This window comes from Stegodyphus dumicola, chromosome 7 (genome assembly GCF_044657685.1).
Source record: "Stegodyphus dumicola isolate Sdum_Otavi_A_Nest chromosome 7, ASM4465768v1".
NCBI lineage: Eukaryota > Metazoa > Arthropoda > Arachnida > Araneae > Eresidae > Stegodyphus > Stegodyphus dumicola.
In genome coordinates, this window is record NC_140774.1 from 50936762 (window position 1) to 50951243 (window position 14482).

At 30.7% G+C, this 14482-nt stretch overlaps 1 protein-coding gene across 2 annotated transcripts in view; it reads right to left on the reverse strand.

The window, feature by feature from the left end:
- LOC118184438 (phagosome assembly factor 1) overlaps positions 1-14482 on the reverse strand; it is a 110426-nt gene that overhangs the window by 58935 nt on the left and 37009 nt on the right. For both annotated transcript variants that reach the window (XM_035354105.2, XM_085820185.1), the window contains exons 6-7: positions 7337-7416; positions 4195-4292 (exon numbers count right to left, since the gene is read on the reverse strand). In XM_035354105.2, the coding sequence (XP_035209996.1) occupies positions 4195-4292; positions 7337-7416 (178 nt within the window). The remainder of the gene's footprint in view (positions 1-4194; positions 4293-7336; positions 7417-14482) is intronic.

The window sequence follows — 14482 nt, forward strand, 5'->3', positions numbered from 1 at the left end:
ACTTCCATTCAGAATATCATATTAATCTGCAGGATGATAGAAAAATACTATATTTTATCTTTCAAATTTTTATTTCTCATTTTTATATCTCTGCAATTATTGTTCAAAAGATTTCTCTGGTGTATTCAGCTTGATCATCTTTTGATCATCATCATCAGACAAATAATATGACACAAACAGTGAAATGTTGTCTATATAGCTTCAAGTCTTCCCAACAAAATCTGATTTAACTTCTTTTCATTAACATCAAATTAAACTGGCACCTTTCTCACAGCTAAACAAAGATCTTTCTATAAAGCTTTCTAACTTTCACAGTAAATTTCACATTAGAAACAAAATCTCGATTTCCAGACTCACCTCAAACTTCATTCCCCCCTACAACTTTAGAATCACAAAATCCATCTCAATATTTGTGTTTGAAACAATCCTACAAATTCACATAATTTACTTAACTGTTTCAGTAGCACATTTTCCGAGTTTAAGAGAAGACTTAGCACTTGCTCTATGCTGCTTATACAGTAATATTATCTCACTAACTTATTGAGATGGTGCTGTGTTTCTCATTACACATAATAAGAAATACTCTCCACTAAAGTGCTTTTAATCTCTTCAACATCTGCAAAAAAGTATTCTTTCAAAAATTATTTCAGGTTGGGGCATATAAAATAATCCCAGAAACCCAAATTTGTGAAATAACTTTGGTGGCATTACACATATATTTATACGAGAGTCATCCGGAAAGTAAGATTCCTACATGACAAAAGATGGCATTGCAAAAAGGACTAAATGCGAAGGCACAAGCTGGGTGGTTTGTGGGTATAGCTATTGTAGTTGTATTTTCCGATTGCTTACATTATGCTTAAGAATATCAGCTCTTATTTCTCCTCCCACCAACTGCAAGGTGAAGTCTACGACAAAATTTTTGAATGCACAAAAGATAGTGCCGATCTAAATCCATTATCAATTGTGTTTAGTATATGGACCAAATGTGATGAACAAGCAGATGGTTCATCATTGGTGGCTTATCCCTCATTGATGATGGTATTGTGGAGCAGATGCAGCAGTGCATTCTGCAGAATTGTCACTTTATGGTTATGGAACTCACAAGCCATTTCCAATGGGTATTACAAACTATGGTGCATGAAATCATCATGAATTGTTCAGAAAATTTTGCACCAAGTGAATGTTGAAGAACCTTACAACTGAACAATACATGAAACACATGGAAGCAGCATTGACTTTTCTGCAGTGACACCATGTTGAAGGTGATGAGTACCTCCACAGGATTGTTACAGGGTGATAAGGTATAGGTTGCTCACTTTACCCTAGAAACCAAGTTGCAGTTAATGCATTGACATCACAGTGGATCTCTGTATCAGACCAAAGTCAAGCAGAATGCATCACATGGAAATTGATGTGCGTGGTCTTCTAGGACAGGAAAAGCATTTTGCTTGACTTCCTGCTGAGGGTGCTATGGTGAATGGTGAATGTTACTGTGCAGCCCAAGAGAACTTGACGAGCGATTCAGAACAAGAAGTATGGTATGCTCAGTGCTGGTGATGTGTTGCTCCATGGCGATGCTTGCCTGCATATCGCAAATTTCACAAAAAATATGCTGCAGAATTTTCATTAGGAAGTGTCTGATCATTCACTCTACAGTCCCGATACTGCTCTCAGTGACTTGCAATTGTAGAAAATTATGTCATTTAGTTATCAGACCCAGTATATTCCTAAACAAATGCTTCTAGTTACAAGATACATAAGGTGGAGAATTTTATGGTAACTGTTCTTGGAGGGGAGAAAAATAAAAAATATATATAATTTTTTATATTTAAAAAACATAAAAGTTTAACTTTTCATAAGGTCCTTGTAAAGCAGAATACCTAAGAGGTTATTATGCTTTTATAAATTAAATATGAAATTTTCTGCATTTTTATATCCTAAACTGAGATGAGAACAATTAATAATTTAAGTTCAACAAAACAGTCAACAAATTTTGCAATATCAATATAGTTTTATTAGTTAACTATAATTTAGTAGTTATTTAGTCTAGGCATCACTTTGCTACAGATGAAGACGTGCAGATAACTGTAACATGCTGGCTCCATTCCCAAGTGATGGACTTTTATGACACTGAACTACAAAAACTAATCCACGGTAAGACAAGTGTTACAATTCTGGGGGTTCTTATGTTGAGAAGTAATGGAAATATTGCTCTATTGTGTGCAATAAATCTTTCTGTGTAATTATATTTTGTTTCTTTTTATGGATCATGGGAAACTTACCTTCAAGAAGATATTTGTATTTTGGCTGAAAAGTCCTGTAAAATAACTGCCGTGAGCTGATACATTATTTTGAAGAAGGAACCAACTACCATGTGCTGAATTGAACATGACTAGAGAACCCTTTTCATTAAATGCTGAAATAAATTACTACATTTTTACAATTCACTACATTCAAAGTTTGTTTTTCTAGAGCAATTCATAATTAATAATTCTTTTGCATACACAGAAATACACTAAAATTATTTTTTCTTTCAGATTTTAAAAACAATCCACCCCACCCATTTCGGTGATGATAGGGACTTACATTCAGAATATCACATTAATTTGAAGTAGCATAGATAAGTACCACATTTCATCCTCTGAAAACAATCGACTTCAAGGAATTTTTATTTTTCTGCTATTTTTATCTCTCTGAAATTACTGTTTGAAAGATATCTTTGGTGTGATCACATTTTGGCCACCGGACAAAAAAATATGGCACAAACAGTGAGATGCTTTTTTTATAGCTCAAGTCTTCCCAACAGAATTTGATTCTTCTTCTTATTATTAACAGCAGATTCAAATGCCATCATCCTCCCAGTTAAACAATAATCTTCTTATACAAGTTCTTTAACTTTCAGAGTAAATTTCCCATTATAAACAAAATTTGGATGTCCAGACCTAACTTCACATTCAATTTTTTCAGTACCACTTTAGAATCATGAAAACCATCTCAATATTTGTGTATAAACCATTCCTACACATTCACTTAATTTGCTTAACTGTTTTGATAAGCCTATTTCTGGGTTTAAGACAAGAATTAGTACTTATTCCGTGCTGCTTATGCAGTAATATTATCTCACTTCCCATTACACATAGTAAGAAGCATTGGAATGCTGCTAGATTATAGAGAAAGGTTGGCTAATGAGGTGGTATGCATTGTTTGACCAATCATGATTTTATCTCAGACATAATAAAATTATGTCATTTAGTTATCAGACCCAGTATATTCCTAAACAAATGCTTCTAGTTACAAGATACATAAGGTAGAGAATTTTATGGTAACTGTTCTTGGAGGGGAGAAAAATAAAAAAAAATATTAAAAAAATATATAATTTTTTATATTTAAAAAACATAAAAGTTTAACTTTTCATAAGGTCCTTGTAAAGCAGAATACCTAAGAGGTTATTATGCTTTTATAAATTAAATATGAAATTTTCTGCATTTTTATATCCTAAACTGAGATGAGAACAATTAATAATTTAAGTTCAACAAAGCAGTCAACAAATTTTGCAATATCAATATAGTTTTATTAGTTAACTATAATTTAGTAGTTATTTCCTAAGGTTTAAAAAAAAACTTACCAAAAACATAATAGAATATTTTATTTTGATTGCAAGTATACATTAAAAAACTATCTAAGTCAGTAAATTTATTTTCTAATAGGGCCAACTCCTATCTTAGAGAAGTTTATTTCTCCCTAGAAATTTGCTGAGTAAAGTAGAATCACCTGCACAGTATGGGGAAAAAAAAAAAAAAAAAAACTTATGATGAGAAGTTGCAGCTTTTATGAAATGTATTTTCACATGCAAAAATTGCTATATATTTTTATAGAAAAGGAATGGCAAAATATGCTCAGCATCACTTGCTAGGCCAAACGCAATCATTAGAAAGAGGGTCAAGTTTAGCTTCATACACTGCACACATGAAAAGGTATGGAACACGTTGCATTTAATATATTAAAAGTATTATGACTTTTTCTTAAATTGGACTTTATAAAAACACTGTAGAAAGAGTTAAATTTTGTTTCCAAAACTGTAAAATTCTATATCCATGGTGAAATCATTGTCATAAAATTTTCTATTTTACTTTTATGAACATTCAATACTATCAAAATTTACACAAAGTAATATTTTTTAATAGCAAATACCTTGTTTCTGCTAGACTATTACCACTATATATGGACATTTTGGACACAACAGGGAATGCTCCAAACTGAAGACTTCCTAATCCATGGGCATATCTAGGCTAAAAAAGGGGAAGGGAAAGAAGAAGAAATTTTATTTACTTTAAAAAAAATTGGTACTTTCAAAAGTAAAAGTACGAATTTTTTTATACATGAAGTTATAAACTTATGATGAAACAAAAGTGTCAGTTATGCACATAAAAATATATAAAACGTTTGATTCAGCATAGCATTTGCAGCCAAACCTTGATTTTAAAATTTGTCATATTACTTCTTTTGTTTATATACAATAGATAAAATGAAAGAACAAAATAAAAACTGGAAATTAATAAATCTCTGGTCATTGCTTTGTTTTCCAATCTAATGAGTATAACATTTTTATATTTCTTTCCATATTTGTAATTTTGGAATTAAGACATTTTAATTTAAGGAATTGCACAGTTAGTCTCCAATAATCTGTCAAATCAAGGTTTGGCTGCATAAGCAAATGCTAAATGTTCACTAACATAAATAAAGCATAAACCTTTTGTTTATGCTTTATTTATGTTAGTGAACATTTATAACTCCATGCAATATATTGAAGTGATAACTCCATGCAATATATTGAAGAAGCATTTTAAGTGAAAGAGTCAAAAAAGTGAAAGCAAAGAAGAAATGATTAAGAAGTATCATGTTTTGTCAGAAAATATGATAACTAAAAGCTTTATTGGTAGTAATTCAGCAGATGGTTTTTTAACTGTTACTTTTTATATTTAGGATTAGCCGTATTTCTGTAATCAATTTAATAACATTCAAGGAAAACCTTTGTTATAAAATGTACTAATTACTAATGATAGATTAATTTTCACTTGTGAAACTATAGCACCAATGTTATGAACCACTGAAACATCCTTCTTTATTACTGTCTTGATCTTTTTATGTACTTGGTAATGGTGGGTGTTGCAAAATAACAGATCATGAATACAACAAACTGGATATTTCTTAATATAAGTCTTCAAATGCATCTAGTTCACCTTTACATGTTGTCATTTGTGAAACATGGTAAGCCACATTAAAGTTTTAAATAATGTATCTTGCAAGTGACTACAATTTCAGTGTTAGCATTCAAATAATCTTGCATGCTATAAAAAAAAAAAAAAAAAAAAAAAAAAAAAAAAAAAAGAAAGAAAGAAAGAAAGAAAGAATAAGTTCCAAGCAATCAGACTTAAGGTTATGGCGAACTACAAGTCTGAATATTTAAACTTCAGATGTGAATAGACTAAAAAGGACCATCAAAACTGATCATAAAGTAACCCATAACTGAAGGTTATTATTATAATTACTGTTTTCAGATTGGAGCAAATAGTCAGGGAGGACAAGATTTAATTTACCCTCCCCCCTTAAAAAATTGCATTAACATTGTGAGATAAATCACCTACATTTAAAAAATAATCTATTAATATTTAAAAAAAAAAAAAAAAAAAAAAAAACCCGATAACTTCAAAAGGAAAAGTTCACATTTTACACACAGAAGTTGCACATACCTCCCTCATGGTTTGCTAGTAAATGATATGCAATCAGTGGGCCTAACATTATGAATTCAGATTATTCCCCTTGATTTAAAAAGCTAAAAAAAAAGAGCAATTTCCTTTTTCAACAATGAAAATGTGTGTGAAATATATTTAATGCCTGAAAAGAATGCAAATGAACTTAAATGCTTATGAAAGTAAATTTTCTTCTTGCAAATGTATAGATAATATAGCTGCTTATTTATCAGTTTTATATTCAAAATAATGAATTATGTGAACATATTGTCATTGTAACTACATTACACCTGTTCCCCCCAAAAAAAAACAACAACAACAACAGATACTTAAGAATTTTCACGCTCATACTCACTTCCAACTTTCCTGCTACATACAACATTTTACAGGAATATTTTTTAGTAATTCTGAAAAACCAGTTTAAATGACATAAAATTTTTACTGGTAAACTGTCACTTTTAAAATTCCATAAATAATTTATTTTGGCACAATGTATGTATGTTTTTGTTCTTTCACCTTAATCCATGAAAGATGCATGTTACAACTAAGCAAAAATAACCAGATATTCCAGATTATGCACGACAAGGCTGCATTTCAATGCTGGCTGTGGCTCAGAAAACATCTCACATTTTATAAACATCCCTGTATTTTTAAATATAGCCAATAAGAATTTTGCTAGCACTGTTTCATATAGTCATAAAGATGTTTTGATGGCATTCGAAATTTATTTAATAATAAAATAATAATGTCTTCCAGATACGTTTTAAGCAACTCACACAATCCACAAAAACACTAGTCTAATAGTAAAATAAAAGCATCTGAAAAATTTTTAACGGATTATCTTTTGAAAATATTACAAAGTGTGAACACATAGATGAAAGCTTATCTTCCAAAATCTGAAGAATTATCTCTTAATAAATTGTTCAATAAAAGCTGCATTTAAGATGATGCAAAAATACTTGAAAAATAAGCAATGATCCAAGCCTAAAATTGGCACTGAGGAAAAAAAAAAAAAAAAAAAAAAAGGGCAAGATTTTTCTCATACTCCGAACGATTATGCATTTTCAAATCTGTAACATTAACAAAGCTATCAAGTCTTTTTCTTTTATCAACAGACTCCCAATTTTTTATTATATCTTTTGATTGTCGAGTAAATCACCAGATCTTCTAGTTTTAATGCTTAGCTTCTTATTTCACTCTTACCAATGTGGTAGACCTAAACATTATAAAGTTTCAATTTGGTTTCAATTTCATATGGAAAGGTTGATATTGATTTGCTGTTAAGTTACCAGATCAGATAAAGTAAAAATTTATTTATTGGTAAATGATTACGATGCTGAAATACAACCTATTTATATTTTGTTTTCATCTACTAAATGATCTACATGATATCACTAACTGAAGTTTTTTGATTAAAATAACTATGAACTAGATTTTTGTTATTACATTGGAAAAAATGGCATGTTTAAAAATCAGGACTCTAAACTACTTGATATGAATTCGAACACTGCTAGGAATAGAAGGAGCATTAGTTCACACAGATTTTCAGTTCTTGATAATGAAGCATAAAACAGAATCTTTACCTGTAATTTTGGATCTATGGCAAAGGCAAAAGTGAGGCCACGGAAATTTAAAACAAAAACCTGCTGCGATGAATGATATTCTGAAATAAAAATATCCTGATATGAATGCAAAGAGAGAAACTTAAAAATTTCCATATTAGCTACCCACATAAACTGAAAATAATAAGTAACAAGAAAAGGAAATTTAAAGAATGAATAAGTAAATTTAATACAAGTAAAACACATACATTATTTAATGAATTGCTGATGCTTATGAGTACTTTTGTCTAATTCTTTAACCCATTAGCCACTGGTGTTGCGTTGATGCAATGGTCTAAATAAATGCATAACTAGCTAAGATATTTTATACCTGCATATGATTTTGTGTAGGGAATATTATGAAGATTTTTTCTGTAAAAAAAAATATTTTCCTTCAACAATCATTTTGTTTATAATAATGTCATAAGCAAAATTTTCGACCCGGTATTTTTGCCGAAAATACTTAACGAAAGAATCGCCGTCTTTATGAGTGATATATTTTTAGTCAAGGTCACCATATATCAGAACATTACATCAATCATATGTTTATATTTGTGTTGGGAAGGAAGGAAAAAACAGGTGTTGCGCTAACGCAATGTCAGCAGGAAACGGGTAATCTTTTTTACTCATTCCTTTCGATGTTCTGGTCCATGCTGTGGCTGCTTTAAAAATGTCTAGAACGAGGTATCTTACATTAGAAGAAGCCCTTCAAAGATTTTTTGTTGAAGAAACAGATGATGATAATGTTAATAATGACCAGAATGAAACTGATATTGTTGTTGTTCTCCCAGAAATTGTAAAAGCTAGTGATGAAGAGGATGGCAATGTTTTAAATAATGATATTTTACCGAATGAATACTGCTGGGGAAGTTATAATTCACGTAAGAAGTAAGTTTCAGCCTTCTAAAAGCAGTGGTAGTCATACGAAAAAGTTTAAAAAGCAGAAAACTGAAAACTTGAAATGGATAAAAATGGAACCATCAGTTATGTCTCAGAAAGAAAATGAAGAAAGAGATAGAAGAGAAACTATAAAAGACAAAATACAATGTAAAAGTAGTGGAGAGATTTTCAATTTTCTTTTTGCTTCAGACATTTACTCTCTTCTCGTTGAACAGACAAATATATACGCTCAGCAAAAAAATCGCCCAAAATTTATTGCATCTGAAGCCTATATGAGAAGATTTATTGGAATATTATTGCTTATGGGGTACCTCAAGAAGAAATGTATTGGTCTCTTGACAAGACATTTCTGTTCCTATTGTACGAGAATCGATGTAACGTTTGCAGCACAGGAATATGAAGCAGAATTTGCATTTAGCTGACAATAGTGATAAGTTATATAAAGTGAGACCATATCAAAACTTACTGAATAAGAAATTCCAACAATCTGGTATATTTTCCCACGATCTGAGTATTGACGAGCAAATGATTCCTTATCGAGGGAAACATTCAGCAAAGATGTTTTTAAAAGGGAAACCTATAAGATTTGGAGACAAAGCAAGGTGTCATCTGATGGATACGTGTTTCATTTCGATATTTATTCAGGTAAGTCGACAGCTCCGAAATTACCAGAATATGAAGAATAGCTTTACATGATAATTGTAGTGAAACTTTTCATGCTTGAATCTTTCAATTGAAATAATCTGTATTTGTAAAAGAAATATAATGCATATTTTAATATTAAACCAACTGCAAGTAAAGTGATTTGTAGGTTTATAAAACGTTACACAGATAAAAAGTAATCCAGTGCTCCACTCAAAGGAAACATCGCACGAGTACAATCCTATTGACTAAACATTCATAATCTTATTCCGCTGACATTGCAGGAACACAACACTCGCTTTTTCCACAGGTAAGAGCATTTTTTTAAAAATTTTTAATGTAAATTTATGTTATAAATGCTTAATTTAATATTTGTTATTATTTTCACGAGAAAAAAATCATTCATTGTAGTTTTGGTGGTTAATGGGTTAATCAATAATAAAACAAAAAATAAAAGGAAAAATAAAAATATATTAGATTAGCAAAATAATTCAAATATGAAGATTTAGTCTTTGAAACCTGCAAAAGCATGTTTTAAGTACTTTTGCTAGTGGATAATTTTTACCATAGTTTATGGAAATTAAATAAATGCACAATATGAACGAAAACAGATGCTGATAAAGCCTTTAAATTTATCATTTTTAGGTATAAATTTTCTATTTGACCAAAAGAAAAAGCATTATTAAAATAGAATACTCATACATATATACACATGAAAAAGAAATATGTCAAATTAGAGAAAAAATTCAGATTGGCATAAATTTTAATTACTACTGATATTGAGGACATAAGGAATCTCTTTTTCAGAAGGGAAAAATATACAATATTGATATGCAAAATTGATTTACTTAAAATTTCATGCCAAGCTTAACTTGTTCTTTACTTTTACTTGCATACATGTTTTTGTAATCAGTCAGTCCAATTGCATTTATACAATTTTCAAACTTTACAATTCTGCTAAAATTTTAGAAACTTATCAAACATAGAAACTGATCTTTATAAGAATTAGAACTTTTCTTCCAGTAGAAAGCTTTTTTTTTTTTTTTTTTAATGTATATAAAGTTTTTTTTATATAACATTGATTTAGTTTTTAACAATTAAAATAAGCTTCAATAAAAATAATTAAAAATAATCATATTTTTCTGTTCTTTAGTAAAAGAAACATATTTGAATAGCAATCAAACATTTGCTACAATAAAGCTAAAATTCTAATTTTTAAAACTATACATTTCTCTGGATAATTTTTTTAAATTTCAGTTTTCAAATATACATTTAAAACCAAGGTAGTATACAACAGGCAAAATAATGAATAATTTTAAGCATAATGGTTATTAAATAATAATGGTATTACAATTGCCAACCTTTCACAGAAGTATGGAAAAGCTACATATAGGACAAACTACATAATTCCTTCTACACAATTTAGACACTTTTCTGCTAATGGGGTGCCACTTAGTTTCAAAATTAATGATTGGAGCAAAATCTATCTAGATGGTGTCAACCATAATAATGCATAAAGATTTATGAAAAAAATTAATATTTTATAAATAATAAATATGATAATACACCGATGGAAAATGAAATCCCAGTACCAAGAAGAAATCAGTTTAGAGGAATGAAATCTAGGCAAAGTATTTACCTGATCAATTTTTCAAGGTCAAAGATTAAAGCATGGATGAGAAGAGCCATTTCAAATGTGAAATGGTGCTATATTAATAATTTCTGTAGTTGTCAAGACAGTTGGTGCTAGCCACTTACTTTAGATAACATTGATATTCTAAGCTCAGCTTTGTTGTGTGCAGCCGATTAAGCAGTTTATATAAAGTAGCAGTCAGTCATGTACTTAAACTTTAATTTACTATGATTGCAAAAATCATTTTCTGTTCAAGTTACTCATCCACAAGTGGTGGTTTAATTGTGAACACCGAGTGAGTGCATTTTCTGTTCTGTTTCATTAAAATAAAAAAAGGTTGTTACACCTTCATTTGCATTCATCTATTCTTCCAAGAGATAGCAAGAATTTGCTACTTCGTCTTTTCAGTAGGGACTACAGTGTATGCTCCCAAAACACACAAGAAGACTCTACAAGTGGCATGCATTCAACATGGTGACTAGAGAGTACATGCATTGTGTCACACAGGCACAGTATATCATTTTGTTCTATGCCCATTGCACCTGTTCAGTCAAATAAGCAATGGTTTGTGTTGGTTGGGGATGAAACTAGCTTTGTCGTCTTATCTCATATGTATTCGACGGGAGAAAGATCAGGCAATCTTACAAGGCAACATGTCGACACTCTGCAAAGCACATTGGGTGATAGGAGCAAGGAGACGAGCATTATCCTGCTGGAAAATGCACCCTAAAATACTGCTCAGGAATGACAGCACAACCAGTGCAATCACCAGCCTGAGATACGAATTTACTGCTAATAAGTGTGGTATAATGATGAGAGTGGTTCTATTGCCATACAAAATTGTTCCTCAGACCACAACACCTTCCAATGTGTCCATGCTTCAGACAGCTTGGTTCCAAGCACTCACCAAGTTTCCTTCTAACCAATATATGGTTATTGCTGGCACTATGACAACAATGTCTCTTATCTGAGAACATAAAAGATCTCTACTCTGCCCTCCAATAAGTTAATAATATGGTCCTATAGAATGTCTAACTCAGGGCTGTGCCTCAAGTTATTGGTTTCTTACAGTTTGCCGTGTCACTCATCAACAAACACTCGAATGTCTGCTGCAGACGTAATGTAATGTGTCACAGACATATGGCGGTCTTTCATTTAAGTGGTGACAGTATCTTCCCCTGACTATTGTTGGATACATTCCTACCAAGTCTTTCTGCAGTATCCTGAAAAGAAAATCTACCTTGTTGTAACCCTATTACATGGCCTTGTTCAAACTCAGTAAGCTACTGGTAATGCCTTCTTCATCTCCTTAAAGACATTCTTGACTCAAATCCCGCACAGAACAACCAATGCGGAAGATAAATAAAGCACACGAAGTTTACATTACATATTTAAAGCAAATGTGATTTGCATGTTTATAGTGGCACCACTAGCACAACACATTTTCAACTAGTGCAAAATTTGAATAGACATAGTCTTTCAAATGTGCAAACACACTTCCAAAATTTTGCTATCTAACACAACCCTTTTTTGGCATTGGGATTTTAGTTTCTATCAGTAATGTTTAATTTATGCAATGCTGAATTTGTACAATTCTCTGAAGATTTTTTAAGCAAAAACAAATTATTGAGCACATGGCACAATATCAATATTGCACATTTTAAACATTATATGTATCATTGCACGGCTGTTCATGGTATAATTTAAATAGACTAACACATTCAGAAAACTGTACTCTGTTAAGAGGAAAGTACCCACTTTTTCTTTATTGAATATAAGTAAAGAATATTTTAATATAATATACTGCTCAAAATAAATTGTGGAATACATTAAAGGAACTAATTTATTAGTGTTTGACATCTGAGGCGTATGATGCACAAAAATTGAAGGGATCTGTGTGATGCACAGAAGCTAAAAGTGTAAGACACTGAATGAAAGAATTGCTTACTGTATAATGCTAAGAGTAACATGACTGGAAAGTCTTGGTGGTTATATCATCTCTGTGAAAACTAAAGGTTGACTAGACATCATGAACCATAAAATTCCATCAACAATTCATAAAGAAATAACTCCCTTAGAAATAACTGCTCAATACTCTTTCTGAATGCACTGAAACAATAATCATTACAATAAATCAACAAGTTAATGCTTAGCAGTTATGCCAGCTCATATTTCTTTGGTGATAATTTGTTTGAGAGCAAGAAACTTTGGTCAACAGCAAATGTTACCAGCAGTCTATAATTCAGATAATAACATTCCAGGATATTTTTTCCATTTTGTACAACCACATCAAGTAACAAAAATGTTCAGTTTAATGACTAACCTCCATAACAGTGATCTTCGTATACCTGTGACTTTAGGTATCTCTGTACCCAAAATTCACAGTTTCTCAAGTTTCATGAGCATTCATAAAAAATACAAGAGTAAATAATACTTACATAAAAGCTCACTTTAATTATTACTTATTCTTGTACATTCACATAAAAGTAAAGATTCATCAATTAATTTTCTCCAAAAGCTCAACAGTAATATTTATCTTATAAGAAAACAACAGAAGTTACATGTTCCACACTGCATGAATAACACAAAATCCAATGTATGCCCCTTTAGGTTAGAAATAATTACATTTTGTAATATATTTGCATAGTGTTGATTGGTAACAACTTACTTCAGATTTTTTTACCCCTTAAACCTGCGATTCTGCTATAAGAGTAATTTATGAAAGCTTTACAGAATTACAAGATTAATTAAGGATTTAAAGAAAGTGTCAAAATAATTTAAAGGGATACAATGTGAGCTAATAGCATAACTGTATGTAAAAAATTTGAACAGTCACATTTTTTATTAAGAACAAAACATAATTAATGAAGGTCTTTGCTAATAACATTACCATATGTCCTAAATTTGCTAAAATACAATATTTTTTTACGTGCTTAATAATTCTAGAATTATCTTGACTATAAAATCACAAACCATAACTTCAGTGGATAGAATTACAATCATTCTAAGCAAATGAAAAACTGCATAAAAGAATTTAATGGCATACCAAGCAAAAATTAATGAAAATATGATGATGGTCTAGCTTAACAATATGTTACCATTAAATGCAAATGAATATATTTATATGCTGGCCCAAGAGTCCAATCAACATCACAGAAATAGTTGTTATACTCAGCTCAGTTTTCTTCTCTTTAGAAACTCAGTTTCTCATCACTTTTTGGGAAGGGGGAATAAGCAAGCCAAGTTTGATGCATTTTTTCATTTCAATTACTCTATTACCTGTAACACTTACAAAAATCATTTTTATTATTCCAGGACTGTCCTATAACATTACCTTGATTCTCATTAAATATTTTGATGCATACAGGCATACATCTACTATTGCACCCCCTAAAATGGATACAAGACTGAAGAGGTTACATAAAGAGGATGCTAAAATAAATTTACTACCAAAGTTCCCAATTAACAAAATCAACTTAGTTATAAAATTCATGGATTTAATGTGTGTGTGTGGGGGGGGGAAATCAAGGTTGATATAAACTAATACTCTAAGCTTCCATGGACAGAATCAGCCTGATTAATTTATTAGATATGCATAAATTTATTAGGTAGAATATTGAGAAGTAAAAGATGCAGAATTAAAATAAATAAACTCCCTAAGTTCCCATGGGCTAACAGCACCAGTGTAGCTAGAGTATTTGCTGCCCGTTTTGATATACAAACAATAACTAAAAAGGTGTCAAAATGACATAAAGGAAATAAATTGAAGCATATGCTTATTTTATCTACAATAAAAGCATTTTAATTTTAATAATGTTAAATTAGAATACAGCACCACCTATTGTAGAGAAAGAAAAGCTCTCACTTAGCCACTGGATTCGGTTGAGACAACATACCAGAGCATGTACTAATACTTAATTAGGAATTATTGTTAATAACGTTGTTTGTGTTCT